At 39.3% G+C, this 17,055-nt stretch overlaps 1 protein-coding gene across 2 annotated transcripts in view; it reads right to left on the minus strand.

Moving 5' to 3' along the window:
• Positions 1–222: 222 nt before the first annotated feature.
• The window catches only part of slc30a6 (solute carrier family 30 member 6), a 22,019-nt gene continuing 5,186 nt past the window's right edge, over positions 223–17,055 (minus strand). The window contains exons 1-12 of one of the 2 annotated variants that reach the window (XM_058795990.1): positions 14,624–17,055; positions 11,142–11,184; positions 10,800–10,865; positions 9,578–9,658; positions 9,228–9,263; positions 7,269–7,363; positions 4,656–4,704; positions 4,452–4,571; positions 2,377–2,479; positions 2,228–2,275; positions 2,013–2,081; positions 223–882 (exon numbers count right to left, since the gene is read on the minus strand). The exon at positions 14,624–17,055 is cut by the window's right edge and continues 618 nt beyond it. In XM_058795990.1, the coding sequence (XP_058651973.1) occupies positions 358–882; positions 2,013–2,081; positions 2,228–2,275; positions 2,377–2,479; positions 4,452–4,571; positions 4,656–4,704; positions 7,269–7,363; positions 9,228–9,263; positions 9,578–9,658; positions 10,800–10,865; positions 11,142–11,184; positions 14,624–14,630 (1,242 nt within the window). In that variant the 5' untranslated portion in view covers positions 14,631–17,055 and the 3' untranslated portion in view covers positions 223–357. The remainder of the gene's footprint in view (positions 883–2,012; positions 2,082–2,227; positions 2,276–2,376; positions 2,480–4,451; positions 4,572–4,655; positions 4,705–7,268; positions 7,364–9,227; positions 9,264–9,577; positions 9,659–10,799; positions 10,866–11,141; positions 11,185–14,623) is intronic. The other variant, XM_058795989.1, reaches the window with a different exon arrangement.

Below are 17,055 nucleotides of genomic sequence, written 5' to 3' on the forward strand. Positions count from 1 at the left end.
AGCCATTAGAGTGTGCACGGATACACACTTCAACAAATAGATGGAGGCGCCCGGTGCGCTCACTTGCTCTTAAAATACTTCCTCATTTTTGGTCATACAGATAAGAGCAATACATCTTTAGAATCTGTAAAGAATCTCTAATCTCACATACTATTTAGGATGGGTAGTATGAACATTGGGACGCAGGGTCTGTAAAAAATAATAATAATGCGACTTCACAGATGTCTGATAGCGGTTTAATACAAATAAAGAATACAGACAAAAAATCCATTGAAAATAAAACTGTTGCTCTTGGTCCCGATAAAATAAATACTCAGGGTAGTGGTGGGCTAGCGGCGTGATGATGGTGTGATCAGTTCACGGTCTCTGTTGGCCAGTCTGTGACGAGGGCAGACCGCTGCCGTATCTGTGTGGCGCTGCATTCAGAGTCCTGTATCCTTGAACCCCGAAGCCCGGCCTCGTCGCAGGGCCGCCGCTGGGGTTCAGCATGCTGGAGTAGGGAGACATCCCGTAGGAGAGAGGTGCGTTGAAGGGCCTGTGCTGATGGGCCGTCTGAAACACCACGGGCTGGATGTGCTTCCCCGGCGTGTTGAAGGAGAACTCGGGAGGAGGGCTGCTGGGCTTCGCAGGCGTAGACGTGACCGGGTTCAACTCCTCGTGCGGTTTGGACCCCGCTGGAGGGAAGGCGGCCGCAGCCACGTACTCCGAGAGGCTGAGCGAGCCGGTGGGCAGGGTGCTGGAGGTCAGCGAGTGACGCGCCCAGTCGTCTTTGAAGATCTGAACGGTCAGCGTGGACACTAGCGCGTGCAGCCGATTGGTCACATGGGCCAAAACCATCTGCTCGTCAGCGTCTCTGCGAATGCGGACGTGAACGGAGCCGGCCTGCACAAAAACACAGTGAGTTAAGGTCTCCTATCTGAAGCCTCATGTGAGCGTTTTTACTGAAGAGTTGAGTGATCAGGCCTCTTATCTGTGACCCTGCAGCACAGAAGCAGTCATAAGCAGCACAGCTATACTTGGAGCAATAGCCAACAATACATTGTATGGGTCAAAATTATACATTTTGGTGTGTCAAATAGTGTCAATAATGCGAAAATGATACATTATAGTACTCAAGTCCTTAAAAGAGGTTTGTTACGGTACAGATTCAGGCATGTGTTATCAAGCGATTAAATTACTTTTACGTCATCATCACTGTGGTTCCACCATGAGAACTATCAGGATATTTGCATAAGACTTTTGTTAATCTTCAAGATGCAAATGAAGATATTTTAAAAATCCTGTCCCTCTTATTTCTGTCCCACCAATGAAAATCTATCGTGAAAGTAATCTATATCTTAACATGGTCTAAATTTAATCTGTTCATCATATAAAGCGATCACATCCGTTCACAAGACTTGGAACGGCTCGATTCATAGATTACTTTTACAATGTCTTCATCAACATTTTGAAGCTTGAAAATGTTGGTTACTTGGACTTAAGATACAGAGACAAGAAGGATAAATACATTAAATATTCGTTGTCCCCAATGTCGTAATATAAAAAATATATTAAATTATGCTGAGCACATTAACCGCACTGTTAAACAGCAACTATGGTTATATTTTTCAGGGTTAAGTAGTTGGAATTTTGACTCAACAAAGCCATGTCAGAAAGTTTAAAACAGCTCCTAAAAGCTCTTAAAGCTGGAATGTTATTGAGGCCTTGTGAAGGTTGGAGGGAGACTGTAGTTAGGTGTACTGGCTTTATTATGCCACTGCTGAAGTGTTCAGATTGGTCATGAAGGACCCTCATCAGTGCACACCTCTCCCACACATTCAGGTCTTGGAGTCTGTATTGCTGAGCCGGTGATCTGAATCAGGTGTGTTTGATTAGGGAAACGTACAAAGTGTTTAGGGCCACATCCAAGTTTGTACAAACCCCAAACCTGTGTCAGGCAAAATCATTCCAGTATTCTTTAACACTACACGTGTGCTAGAAATAAAGGCCATCATGAAAGAATATCTACACACCAAAGAGCCAAAGCCAATGGTCCAGAAGTGTTCATTTCTGACTTCAAGAACTCCATCCAATGTGGACACCTGAAAAACATCAAGAACCAATCAGTTGAAGATCTTGCCAAGTAAGAACTGGAAGAACTGGAGGCACGATCGAGAACACGTGCACCGCAGATTTTCAAAAAGTCAATATGCATGTGATAGATTATGTGGGCTGTATATGAACTGACCTCTCGGAGCAGTTTGTCAAGCTGACCGATGACATGAGAGGGGGTGGTCTGCGGGAAAGAGAGAACAACCATGATAGGACAGTTCCAGCCGATCATCTGACCAGACATACGACACAGGATTAATTACAGCATCGCACACTGAAACACACCTGCAGCAGCACCTTCCCGCTGTACACGCTCATGGGGTACATAGTGCCAAAGGTCATGAGGGCGATGGCAACGGCAGACGCGGTGTCCATCGCATTATAGTTACTGCACAACAACAACACAAGATCATCATGTGACTCAGTGGCATCATCTCAGCTTCAGAGCACACACCAGTGAGCCTCTCCGTTAGCAACACGAGCTAGCACCGCCACACAGGTGCTAATGTGGAAGTGGAATATACAGGGCTCCAGACTAACATTGGAGAGCTACAGATGGTGGCACCAGGAGCAGATTTGGTAGCCATGGGGCTGGTGTGAGGGGGTATTAAAATATAGATCCATTTAATCATAAAATTACTATTGTTTTGCATTAATAAGTACAGTTACTAATAATATTACATGTTCATTTCTTGTTTATACAAATTTGAGTTGGGATGATATTTTATAATAATGATTTTATAATTTCAAAATATAGAAAAAAAGTAGAAATGAATGACTAATAAGCCAATAAGCACTCCTCTGCTGCCGTCTACTGGTTATAATTGTGAATTGATGTATTTTTTTAATTTAAAATTTTACACAAGTGTTTGTTTACCACAAAGTATATTTTGGTCATCCTATTAAAAAAAAAAACATTCAAATTGGATCATTTCAGAGCTTTAAATTGCTGGAAACAGTTGTGCGAAATGCTTGAAAGTCATTGAAAAGTGCTTGAATTTCTCTCTCAAAAGGTTGTACAAACCCTGAAATTAATAATGTAATAACATTTGACTATTTCTACCACAACACCATGGTTATAGTTAGCATTAATACTTCTGGTTTTCTGATGTATGTCAGCATTGTTTATGACAGAGAATTCTGTGCAGAATTTGAATGATTCTCATTCTCGCAGTTTTGTTTGCCGTGTGATGTTTCTCATATGCAACAGAAATGGCAACGCTTATGAGTTGAACAACGCGGTGGTTGCACCAGTGCGATCGCTCACAAAACTAGTCACACAGGCAGGAAAAATGGTCACAGTCTGGAGCCCTGAATATAACTATAGGCTAAAGCCTGATTCGGACGGTAATTGTTTCTCATGTGGACGTCTGTAAAAATAAATGTACATGGCGTCTCAGTTATAAAAACTCATGGATTCGGGCGGTGATTTATTCACAATGGAGAAGCCAGTTCTGTGATCCTACGAACCCAGGTACACGCTGCTCACGTGGCCAGTCACATGACTGTCTGCTGTAAATAAAACAAATTTTATTTACCAATTTTTTCTTATTATTGTGTAAAATGTATTTTAAAAATGACTTGCGTAAAATGTATTATTATTATTATTCCAAGCGTATTTTATAATATATAATCCTATTTATTATTTGATTATTTAAATCTCCAGTTTAAAAATAGGAAAATAGACGCACTATAGTTGTGTATAATGTTATGTATATAACTGTATATAATACACATTTTAAAATTGTATTGCATACCCTGCTGCTGCCATAATAAAGACCCGTTTTGAATGTTTACATGTTTTTCTTCTCTTTCTGCTGCCATTCGCTGTGGTGGAGCAGTTATGAAATATTGTTCTTGTAAATACTTTCCAGCATTTCAGAAATAAATATGTATGCAAATTACAGCAAAGTACAAAAGTACGGTGTTCAGCAGTGGACAAAATAAATTTTTATATCTATTTCTTCTCGTAAATCAGAGATGTGGATTCAGACGGCAATTAAATTACGACCTTAGTGTTTGTCAAAAACAGTAGGTAATTCAGGGATTCATCAGATTTTTACGTGGGTGGTGAGAGATAAACACCGACATTCTGGATTCAGACGGCAATAAAATGACCGATTACCCCCTGTAAATAGTGAAAATAACTTACATCCCCGTGAGAAACAATTATCGTCTGAATAGGGCTAAAGATTTAGTAGTAAAAGTAATAATATATGCAGCAGTAAAAATACACTGTTGTGGTAGGGATGTACAGTTACAGCAATAAATGTACTGCTAGAACTGCTACAGTAGCGGTGACAGATAATAAGTGTTGTTTGTGACTGGACATCATACATAACACAGTGTGGTCTCCTCACTTGATTTCGATGAGCATGTATGTGATGCCCAAAGCAAAAGCTCCAGCGAGGTTGATCAGCACAAACGGGTTCATTCTGGGCAGGAGAATGCTGCTGAGCGCCGGGATGAGTCCGCACAGACTGCACACAAACATTCACACATCTATGCATCATCTGCACTGAATAACTCGGCGTACATCATACAGAGTGAGAAGCATGCGCTACCTCCGGCTCAGGTCTGCCACGTGCTCCTGAAGCCAGCTGGTGCTCGCGGCTGAAGACACACAGAGAAACACAGATCACACACCTCAGTCGTCTGTACAGCACTAACAGCAGCTAACAACACACACAGTAACAGACTTTATGGTTTGCACGCAGAAGTCTGTCCTGTGTTCTGTTTCAGACATGTCCATACACATATTTTTGTCTTTGCGTGGACAACAGCACATGAGTGGGTTGACTTAAGTAGTGAAAATTCAAAGAGTATATTGTTACTTCACTTGATGTCTTGTTGCATGCTGATTGTCATGCACATGACTTTCAGTACAGGTTTCTACACCGTCAGGTAAATGTGCTCAGGAGACTAACCAAAGCAGGTTCAGTTCCAGTCTAGTCTGTCTCAGTGTTTCCACAGGATTGTGATGGACCTTCAGCTTACAAATGGTGCCTCATTAGAAATCGATTTTGATTTGAGTTTGACTGACATGCTTTACCAACACAATTATGCAAAACACAATGTTATAGATCTTTTATGTTATTATGAGAAGCGTAAAAATATTCATTATGAAACTGTGTCTGGTTGGTAACTGGAAGGATGTAGGGTTGAATTGTGAATTATCATCACTGAACCTTAAATTACTGTAGAACTGAACCTGTAGACATCTGGAATAAAATCAACTGCTGAACGGTCATGCATACTCATGAAAAGGCTCTCAGATCTGACACGGACCAAACAGTGCAGAAACAGCAGTGTCCGGCCCAGGCCCGGCGCCAGGATGTTATACCTGGGGGGGCATTTCAATCCCATGGGGGGGCGCCACTACTTATTTGCGCAATGACAAAACAGACACAGCGCATGTGCGCACACATAAAAAAAGTTAATAGTTTTTAAAGTACATTTTTAAAGAGATTTTTTAAATGTTTGCTGCATGGATTAAAAATAACTTTGATAAAATCGCATTTGTGAGTGACCAAAAAGAAGAAGAAAAAAAAAAAAGGTAGGCTAAGGCCAAGTCTCATTTTATTATTACATTCATGAATAGCCTAATGTAAAATGCTGATATATACTTACATTATAAACACAGATAAACATTTCTAAAAGCTTTTTTAGTTTTTCTCACTTGATGATAAATCCTTTAAATTTAACGTTATTCAGAAAACTAATGAAAAATAGTAGGCTACAACTAGCTAGTTAAAATAATCCTTTAAATTTAACGGTATTCAGAAAACTAATGAAAAATAGTAGGCTACAACTAGCTAGTTAAAATAATCCTTTAAATTTAACAGTATTCAGGACAGAGCAACACAAATATCAGAAAATATACACAGCTATACAATTAAAGGGCAAAGTTTTACATATGCCATTATAATTTGTGTTTTATACAACTATAAAATAAAAAGCAAATTATTATCGGGCCTGTTTTAAGCTTTTCCATTTTTTAATATTTTAGACGGTGTCACGTGATGGAAAAAATGACTGGCCATCTCCTCATTGTACGTGCCTTTAGAGAGAAAAGCATCTTTACGAATTACATAATGAAAGAGTTTTTGCTTTCGATTTTAATTATTTCGTTTCAAAATGGTAATTTAAAGCTTTCTATAGATATATCTGTCATATCTGAGAGTCAGTTTCGCTGAGTTTCGGTTCATCATTGTGAAGCTCTCCTGTTTCCGGCAGAAAGCGCATCCTCAGTTTTCCTATTTAGGCTATTTTATAAAAGCACAACATTTTGTTGATATTGTGAGTGCACACAAATAAAAGTAGATCCTTTAAAGTTCCGAATGATGTATTACTCTTACCTTAAGTAGCAAAAATGATGGCGTATGCCTAATTTAAGTTTAAAAATGCAAGTGATCGTGCTGGCGCCTCCATGTCCTGCGATCTTACACTCTCCACACAAACTGTTGGATATGCGTCTAACAGCGCACATTTATATAGGTTAAGCATTTAAACTAACATTGGGATATGTTTGAACTGTTTTATATCTAAAGATTTTATTTTAGGCAAGTCGTTATGATTTGATACGGCTAAATTAATCAAACACAGGCTATGATTAACTCACTGCTGCCGCTGACTGCTTGGTCCTTGCTTAAAAAAATGCATTTAACGAATAAAGAACAAAAAATACTCCAATCGTTTTTTCTAAATTAACTTTATGGAAAAAAAAAAAAAATGAAACAATCACTTTTCCATTACATACAAAACTGAACTATTTTAATAACAGTAGCTAGTAGGCTATAAGCTGTTTTGGGAGAAGGGGAAGATGGGCTCGGGTAATTCTGATAAGTGCGTACCCTCGGAAGAAATCCTGCAGGCGTCCCTGATAGCATTAATATAACTAGAATTTTTACAAGAGTTTGTTACCATTTTAAAGCACGACATGAAATACGGTGAGTATTGACACGCACTGCTTCAAGTCAGACGCTGATCGATCTGCGCAAATCAAAATGCATCATATGCGCACATGCTCCTCAAAATAATTATCTATTCCCGATCTAAATAATTAAAGTTGGTTAAGAAAACTGGGGGGGCACAAATTCTTTCTGGGGGGCAATGCCCGTAGCGCCGGGTCTGGTCCGGCCACACTTAGAAACAGCTGTCTGTGGAAATGATCTTACCTTCAGACACGAAGACGAAGGGCTTGTTCTTGACAGACAGTAGAGTCAAGAGATTAAAGAACAGAGCCACAAATGTTCCCACCAGCAGACGCCCCCTAAAACAAACACAGAAACAACCACACACACCGCTCAGCAAAGATGGATGAACAGTGTAAATTTGACTTTGAATTTCTGTAGATATTTTTTAATACAAGATTTCAATTGTCTTTTGTGGAAAAAGTGGATGGTATTGCGTCCTTTATCTATTAGTCTCTTACATCTGTATGGAGGACTGGGTAATGGGGACGTAATGATATCAAAATCTCACGATACCATAATATTGTGATATGAAGTCCACGATACGATATTTATTGCGATATACATAAAAAAAAAAAAATGAAAAATTGGGAAAAAATTATAATTTTATACATTTTAAAGTTAAATTATTCTATCTAGTGCACTTTGAGAGTTCAAAATTAAGAGCTCCAACCCATGTTCTGAACTAAGAAAACCTAAGTCAGAAAAAAATCAGTGTACCTGAACTTTAAAGGGAACACAACCTCTTTTTATTTGTGATATACTGTCTCAGTCTAAATTACATTCACAGCAGTGAACACATACACACACCTTGAACACACACCCAGAGCAGTGCTGCGGCGCCCGGGGAGCAGTTGGGGGTTAGGTGCTCAAGGGCACCTCAGTCGTGGTATTGAGGGTGGAGAGAGCGCTGGACATTCACTCCCCCCACCTACAATCCCTGCCGGACCTCAGACTTGAACCTGTGACCTTCGGGTTACAAGTCCGACTCTCTAACCATTAAGCCACGACTTCCCCTTTTAATACCAACAATGACAGCAGTTGCCATATATTGTAAAACAATTGGACTGTAAAATAAATTAAAATGAGTATTTCATAGGTCTATTATTTTTGCTTTACAGCAGGGAAATTACAATACAACTTTCCTAATTTCAAGACTTGAAAGAGATATTTTGAATTTGGTCTGCATTTAAACCGCTAGCTGTCAGTAATTCATACTGCACTTTAAGCTTTTATTTTGAAGGAAATCTCCAGCTTCAGTGACAGCATGCCTACAAAACCACATCTGACTACAAAACCACCGGATCACGAGCTGATCGTCAGAACGAAGTGTGCGCTTCGCTTCGAAAACAGACTTGATGAAGAGATTAAGCCTTATTGTGCTTTCGGGTTTTAGTTCATTCGACAGATACTGTGCCAAGCATAATGACCCAAAACAAATATATTTTAAAAACTACACTTTTTGCCCAGAAGACCTATCGTTTCATATCCTCATGTGACCACAATAATATCGAGACAGTTTTGCTAACACGATATTGATAATATCGTTACATCCCTACTGGGCAAACATTTCTCCCAGATATTGAGATACTGGCAGGTTTGTCATGTTCAGCCTCAGATTGGACTTCGATAGCTTGTCAGAGGTCTAAAGGCTGGGAAACACCAAGTGCCAAGCTTTTTCCACACGTCAGTGGCAGTTTGTCTGATTCAGTGTATGTTAAATTGGCGTCAGGCCCGTTGGTGCGAGTGCGAAATTGCTTACGACCAAACCAGAACAGGGTATGAGCTTCAATGAAGGCGTGTCATTCATCTTTAATGATGTTCCACTAATTTAGACATCTCTCTAATTTTATGCTTTTGACATAGTGATAAAAAGAATGGGCAAACTTGTTCCACAAAAGAAATGGGCACAAGCTGTATAATATGTACATTGCCATCGCCAATCCACTTTTTATATGGGACTTATGCAGTACTTTTTCATCATTAGTCATGTTTTCAGTTTCATGTGTGTGTATGTGTGTGTGTGTGTGTGTGTGTGTGTGTGTGTGTATGTGTGTAGAAACTTGTGGAGAGCATATGGTGAAAAGAAAAACTAATGTTAATGAACTTATAAAAATGCAGAAAGGTTTGTGTGAGGATCAGGTCAGTGATTGTAGTACTCACGTGTGCACCTCGGGCTGCTCTACGAAACGCTCCACGCTGAGGAAGGAAGAAACACACAGTTAGCACACACACACACACAAACAGAGACAAATACACAAACAACTCAATCCAGTAACAATGGAGCAAATCTGTGAGGTTATGCTGAATAACAGAGGCACTTCATAACATCATGCCAGTGCCTTTCCTGAAACACTACGGTGAGGAGAAACCACCAAACCAGCATCAGCAAGCTCGTTCATATGCGTGTGTGTGGATCAGCCGAATGTGAACGCGAGTCAGTCGGGTCACTGCATTCCCACAGCAGCGAAATATCGACGGGATCAAGTTCTGCAGAGACACACGGATCTCACCTTTCCTTCAGGATGAAGAGAGCGCCCAGCTGAACCAGCACAGTGGAGGCAAACACCGCCAGCACTTCAAAACGCTCGAAGCTGAGACCACAAAACACACATCAACACAAACACCTGACATTACACACACAACTGGCACATCCACTGGAAGACCAGATGGTTTATCATTGAAGCCCTGGGGCCAGTCGTTCAAGTGTCATCTGATCAGATTTTGGTCATCGGTTTGGATCAAATCTTGAAAATGGGTTGTTCAAAAGAAAAAAAAGAAAAGAAAAAGGATTCTGAATTTGGATTAGATCACAAAATACAATCTTGGTTTTGATCTGGATTAAATCCGAAATTTGTGTTGTTCAAAATGTTATATATAACGTAAGATTGGGATACTTTTGATCCCAAAAAAATTGATTATTCTGATCCCAGCAGAAGAGTGGATTTCAGGAACAAAAATTTAATAAAACTTTAAAACTGGTCCAAAAACAAAAATATTATAACTTAAAGTTTTTTTTTTTTTTTTTAAATCACTCATCGTAAACGACATTGGCACAATCATCAGAGAGGGAGCAGTCAGAAGTAGTTATTTGTGTAAATGCAATGCAAAACTAGAATGCAAAACATTGGGATTTATTTTTTTTTTCCTCCATCATCATGTCCCTTTAGGGGCTCCGTAGAGCACTAGGAATCCAGATTTGGAAATCTGGAAAAGTGTGTATCTGGATCGGGGTGATCCAATCCGATTTTGCTTTGAAAAGCCGGCACAAAAGTGAGATGTGTTCCTGATCCTGGATAGCAAAACATGGGATTTCCCAACCCAGATCATTCTGATCCAGATTAAACTTTCTGAACAACTGGCCCCTGGTGATAATATTAAGAAACCGATTTAAAGACTAAGAATACATTACTATCATCTATAACTTTTGACTGGTAACATGCTGCCACCAAAAAAAGTGATATCAGGACATTGTGGAAATACACCAAAGAGTTGCAGAGATTGGCCTACTTCCTGTTTTTTCCACCAATTTTGAAGAGAAACGAACAACACATTAAACAGATCGATCTCTTCACTCAAAATGCAGACAACTCTGTGTACAACACCAGCTTCACCAGCAACGAGACAGACCGGATCAACAAGTGCAGGTCACATTCAGGGAAATTCACAAAATAAATTCAGAAAATCACAGAAAAAACCAAGCACACTGATATCTGAAGTATGAGCTGTTCTTACCCAAAGGAGTACACCTGACTGGGTTTCTTCATGGTCACCCAGAAACTCAGCAGACAGGTGATCAAACTGTGAGAGCCAAAGACACTAGCATGAGATGCTGAACAACCACTGTGATGAACAATGAAATGCAACACAACTCTATGCAGCATCGCCTTGAAGTGCATCTAGCTGATTTTAAACACTTAAGCCCACTAATGGCTAATGACACACTGATATACTGTCTTTATAAGTCTAAGATGTTTGTGAATCACTGGGGTAACAGGTGAATCAAAAGAAAGCAGTAAAGTCTTTGAGTATCAGTATCTGCTAAACACAATTGTACAAGCTTTTAATGACACTCACCTGAAGAGATCGAAGATGGTGAGGTATGTGTATGCGGTTAAGGCTGAAACAGAAGACATAGGATGTTCAAAACAGCACTGTCACACACTCGTGAACACATGTGAGAGAAACCAGCATGTCATTTATATCCCGTGACACAAACGTTCACTTTCTGGAGGATCAGTGCACAGAAGTGCCAGAGAGAACAGATGAGAAGAACCTCACACGTGACAAACTCATTCAACTCCAATATAACAACCGTAATGGCACGGTGTTGTTATATATATATATATATAATTCATATTAACTGATGCCTTGTCTTATTGAGGTAGGCTACTGACACAAAGTTCAAATGTCCTGTAGACAGATTCAAGCTGTGGCGACGCCATGCATATATGGAAAAACATACTTAGTTGGGCTGTAGATCGATTGAGTCACTGATTAGTTTCATTTCATTTAAAAGTCAGATTTCAATATTCCTCAAAAAACATTAATCTCACAGCATTATTTATGCAATTCTAATTGAAGTATAAATGCATTCAGTCTGAGTAAATATACCTAAATGCCACTTCAGATGCGGCTTCTGAAAACAACATTAGGCCACATAATAACTTTAAAAATTAATGCGTAATAAATTCAATGTTGAATCAAATGATTTCTTTCTACAGCTACTTTTTGTAGTGTCTATTCAATGCTTTTCTCATCTAACACAATAATGGCTTTAAATGATCTTTTGGGGTATTTTCTCAACCAAAATTGTGTGACTTATTTGTCATTAATTTTATTAATTAATCGGCACATCATATAACTGAACAGATTAATAATTGTATTCGTATTACAGCCCTAATAATGACGTGAGCACATGTTTACAGTCTACATAAAAGCAGCTGGTTATTAATCAACAATATGCATTGAATTGGACAAATAACCTATGTTAGCAAATAATTGTGTAAGACAGAATATTTTCCTGCTCATCTGAACACATGCAAATGTTTCAAGACAGAATCAATCAATCACAGAAAGCGTTCACTTCTGACAGCGCATTCAAACAGGGCTGCGTTTCATAAGAAAGCATTGATGTTTTTAGGAACGGCAGCCCAGAACAATGCTTAGAGGACAGAAAAACATATGTTTGAGTTATTTCACAATAAACAAATTGAAATTGTAGCCTACATAGTTTGTGCAATTACATTTATTTAAATTGAACGTTAAAAGTTCATATTGATCATGTTCTATTCTGTAATGTTAATATAAATCATACACTGTGAGAATAAAAAGGTTGTATTTTATGCATGCAACAGCCTGGCAGGCCTTATGAAAATTGCTTTACTAAAGTGACCGTAGTTCAACTATTTGTAGTAGATTTCCATGGTTACCACAACCTTAAACACTGTAACCATGTGTAAACAAAAATATCATGTGATAAGTTGCAATTAAGGCGTATTGAATGTAAAAATGTGTTTCAGATATAAAGTTAAGTGGGTATTATTACCCATTTTACTCTTAGTAATTTCATAATTTAATACATTTCATAATTTTAAAGTTCAGTTTAGAAGCATTGTATCGGCATCGACATTGTATCGATGTATCGGTATCGGTATAGACTAGCGGGGTATTAATCTGGCGACTAGTTTGCAGGTATGAATACACCAGAGTTCAGTCATTCACAAAGCACAGCATTTGAGCCCATCCACACAGTCCAAACAGCCAAACCTGAAATCCTACAAGACTGAAAGAAACGCGTGTGCTGGGTAAAAGACAGATGCGTGAATAAATCCCAGAGCTGGGACGCAGAAGACACACATCTTGTAGCACACAGTGTGCAGATTATGGTGACTTGTGTATGTTTACAGACCTAATCAATGAAGAAGAAGAGGAGATGAAGACGCAGTGGTAAACCAAGCCAGGATCTTTAGCTGAATATTTAATAACATCTACAGGCCAGAGCATCAAAACACATCTGATCGTCCTCGAACCCTGACCTTCAGCCGTCTCACTGCAGGCCTCGCGGGAGCTCGGCCCCATTAAAGCACTCAGCGCCGAGCGGTTATCCGAAACACAAGCGAAACGCTCAGGAGCCTGCGAGCGCGGCCACAGTCGCAGCGGCCCAGAGCGAGTATCGGCTTTCTCTGCTAGCTGGTACTTTCGGTAAAAAAGATTTGCAAACTGCAGCGCTCAGCTGTCATTGAGTTCTGGAACACGTATCGAGCGGCTCGGCTCGGGTGTCTGTCAACGCGGCACATTAAAATAACAATAGATAGCTCCAGATGTAAACTAAAAGCTTTATTGACAAACTACAAACTAACACCTGGCGGGAAAATGGAAACCGGTGGGAGGAAGTAAACTGAGACTGCTTCTCCTGCAAGAAATAACGGCCGAGCAGCACGATAAAAACATCCTGCCCTGCGATCACATCAAAACCTTGCGCTTACACAACAGCCACCTACAACACAAACCACAGCAGACTCGTATCACAGCGACGCGTGGAGGGATTTTACTGCGGCTCATCCCGACGCTCGCGTCGCAGGGAACAGTAACGACGAAACACTGCGAGCTGCTTCAGATCACACAGCAAACGCATCTACAGACACACGCAAGATCTACGAGACGCTGCACATGCCCACATTCACTTGTCGACCTTCACAAAACCAATGCATCACATTACAGTTGAACTGATTGTAAAATATCTGATACATGCGCAGAACAGACACATTCCACATAAGTTACATCCATAATAACGCTTTCTCCAGTGAAAAGTCTGAATCAGGAGAGAAATCTGCTCAGATCAAGACAAAACAGCTCTAAACAGATATGCGGCTGGATTTTAATGTGAGAGACAACAGCAGATGCTCTTTTTCACTGAGGAAGCGTTATTATGGATTATGGACTCACATTTTAGTTAAAAACGTCTTAATGCTGGATTAGTTTCAGCTTTTGTCTTCTCCAGATGTTAACTGATGGACTGGAGTGCTGTGGATTACAGTGATGTTTTTATCAGACTCTCATTCTGACGGCACCCATTCACTGCAGAGCATCCATTGCTGAGACACTGATGCAGAGACACATCTCTACAAACCTGATGAAGAAACACACTCATCCTGATCTCAGATGGCTTACATATCAGCTAATCTTCAGTTTCGGGGTGAACCTATCATTTAAACCATGATGAATCACTGGAGTGAGCGCAGTGCATTATTTGCAGTCGTACAGCTATCGGTTTACATGCAGTTAGCTTGCGCTGCTCATTCTAACTGTGCCACTGGACAATCAAAGTTATCGGATGAATTCTAGGGTTTATTCAGCATGAGTTCAAACTTGACCTGACTTGTTTTCTTATTATATATTACGGGTCTTATTATGAACAGTGGCTCAAACAGTCTTGCTCAGTTTGGGCTGTATCAACGAACTCAGGATTTAAGCATGAGAACTGCCGCTCTCGTGAACGCACACAGCCAAGCTCATCATTCTCTACATTACACATCATTTTTTGGTTCCTTTCTCACCGAACATTAAGACAGAGTCTGATCCTCAAATCATGGTCGCGGGCTGCGCCTGCCGTCTGTGGGACAGAGGAGGTCTGAAGGTGCTTCTTACATGCAGTGGCCATTGACATTAAGATCGGTTTTACTGGAGAGCTCAATACATGAGTATCACGTTCCTCCTGCTCAAGACACAGCGGTGCGCAGTGATACTACACACACGCACACACACACACACACACACACACACACGCACACACACACACATCCACTCACACTCGTAAGCTCACGCATTCACTCACAAAGAAACACTCACAAACACTCTCTCTCTCTCTCTCTCACACACACACACAGACAGAGAGAGAGAGCAGATCAGCAGAGAAACTTACAAAACATCACATTCAGCAACAAGACGCAGTGCATTACAGTGATTTTAGCACATTTCAGCAAATGTAGTCATAAAAAATAAATGTATTAAAACAATAACAATAATAGTGCACTACGCAATGTTTTTTTTTTAGAAATTGTGTTGTCTGTTCTAACTTTTCTGGATTCTATATTTCATGAATTGATGCACATTTGTGTTAAAAAATTGTGATCTTTTAAAAGGTAACCAAATTAAATTTGAACAATTCCTTTTATTGTTTGGCAAACAGTCCTGCACAACAGAGATTTACTGTCAAATTAAAACGTGGAAGATAAATTGTGATATTTAAAAAAAAAATTACGTGTTTCAATGCACTGTGATATTTTTATTTTGAGAAGTACATTTTACTATAATAGAACTTAACAATAATATGATGCACCGATCGACCGGCCAGGGACCGGAATTAGCCGGTTTTCTACATGATCGCCCGCGCCGGTGACTGCCGGTCCAGGGCTCGCAAAATTTCAAAATCCCTGGTAGCCCTTCGGGCAGGTACTCTTCAGATTTTGGAAGCCCGAAAATTAATTTAACTAGCCAGAATTAAAAAATTACTATTTTATTTTATTTTTTATTTTTTTTAAATATAGAAAATCAGATAGGAGTTTAAATGTCAATCAAAAATATTTTCAATACACAAATATCAACAAATATGAAGGAAGGAATTTTATTTCACTATTTACAGGGTATCTGCAGAATTTTAAAAAATATATTTAAGGCAATTTATGACCCATTTTAAGAGCCGCACAAGTAAAATGAACACAGAATGAGCGGGGCTGGACAGTGTCTATAGTAACATACAGTATTGAGCCATAAAATTACTCTTGGCCTTATTTTTGATACAACTCACTTTCAGAGTTTTTAAGGACCCGCGGGAGGTCTGTATTTAAGGAGCCCGTCGGGCAGGCGGTGATACATTTTGGTAGCCCGACTGGAAAACACAACAGCCCCGGGACGTCGGGCCAGAGATTTTGCAAGCCCTGCGGTCTGTTTTAACGTCACACTTACGGCGACTGATAACGTATAGATGTCACGCCAGATGATGCTCGCGCAGCCTGAGTGAGTGTGTGAGAGAGACTCGTGCAGAAAACAAAACAAATGAGTGCAACAGCACACACAGAAACTTATAGATGCATACTGCGGTAAACGAGAAAAAAAATTATATTATATGATTTAGGTATCCAACATTGCACGACCAAAATGTTTCAACACAACTGCAATGTGGTTTTACGCAATAGTAGTTCAATAAACAAGCTGTCAAATGAAGTGACTTACATTTTAGACACAATATTGACTGTTTTTGCTCAATTTCACTGATGAAAATAGTTCCGGTCAAAGCCACAGCAGAACTGTTGTGTCTCTGAGCAACACACACAGGTGTTTTGTTACTGAATGAATCCACGCCACCTACTGGTTTAGTTTCATATTTAAAACTATCATTGCATTTTTCCCAACATATCTTATTTGTATGTTTATAAAATATTTAAAACATTAATTATTTTTGCATTTGAAATTGTGTGGCATAAATGCATTTATGCTTCATTGAACAGTGTGTAAATGCATCTAATGCCACTTCAGATGCAGCTTCTGTGTTTGCTGCAGGAGAGATGCAGTTTACAGTTTCTTATTATTTTAACTGAATTAATTGATACAATGTAAGAATTTGATGTGAAAGATGACATATTTCATAAGGTTAGGGGGAAAAATGACCATTTATAAACAGAGGGAAATGACATCTGTTTTGTTAAATACACTTTATTTTGAGAGTTGTTTAAGTGAGAGAACATCTGTAACTGTCCAGATTGGGGGAATTGTAATGTTTAATAATATTTTATAATGTAAATATTTTTTTTTTTGCATTAAACAGTATAGATTTTTGTTTGTGTATATATATATATAAAAAACCTTGCTAAGTGTTCAAGCTAACAGACTTGTTATAACACTTGCATATCATTGCTCTTTTATTAGTTTTGATTGCTTCTATTGTCCTCATTTGTAAGTCGCTTTGGATAAAAGCATCTGCTAAATGACT

This window comes from Onychostoma macrolepis, chromosome 13 (genome assembly GCF_012432095.1).
Source record: "Onychostoma macrolepis isolate SWU-2019 chromosome 13, ASM1243209v1, whole genome shotgun sequence".
Classification (NCBI taxonomy): Eukaryota; Metazoa; Chordata; class Actinopteri; order Cypriniformes; family Cyprinidae; genus Onychostoma; species Onychostoma macrolepis.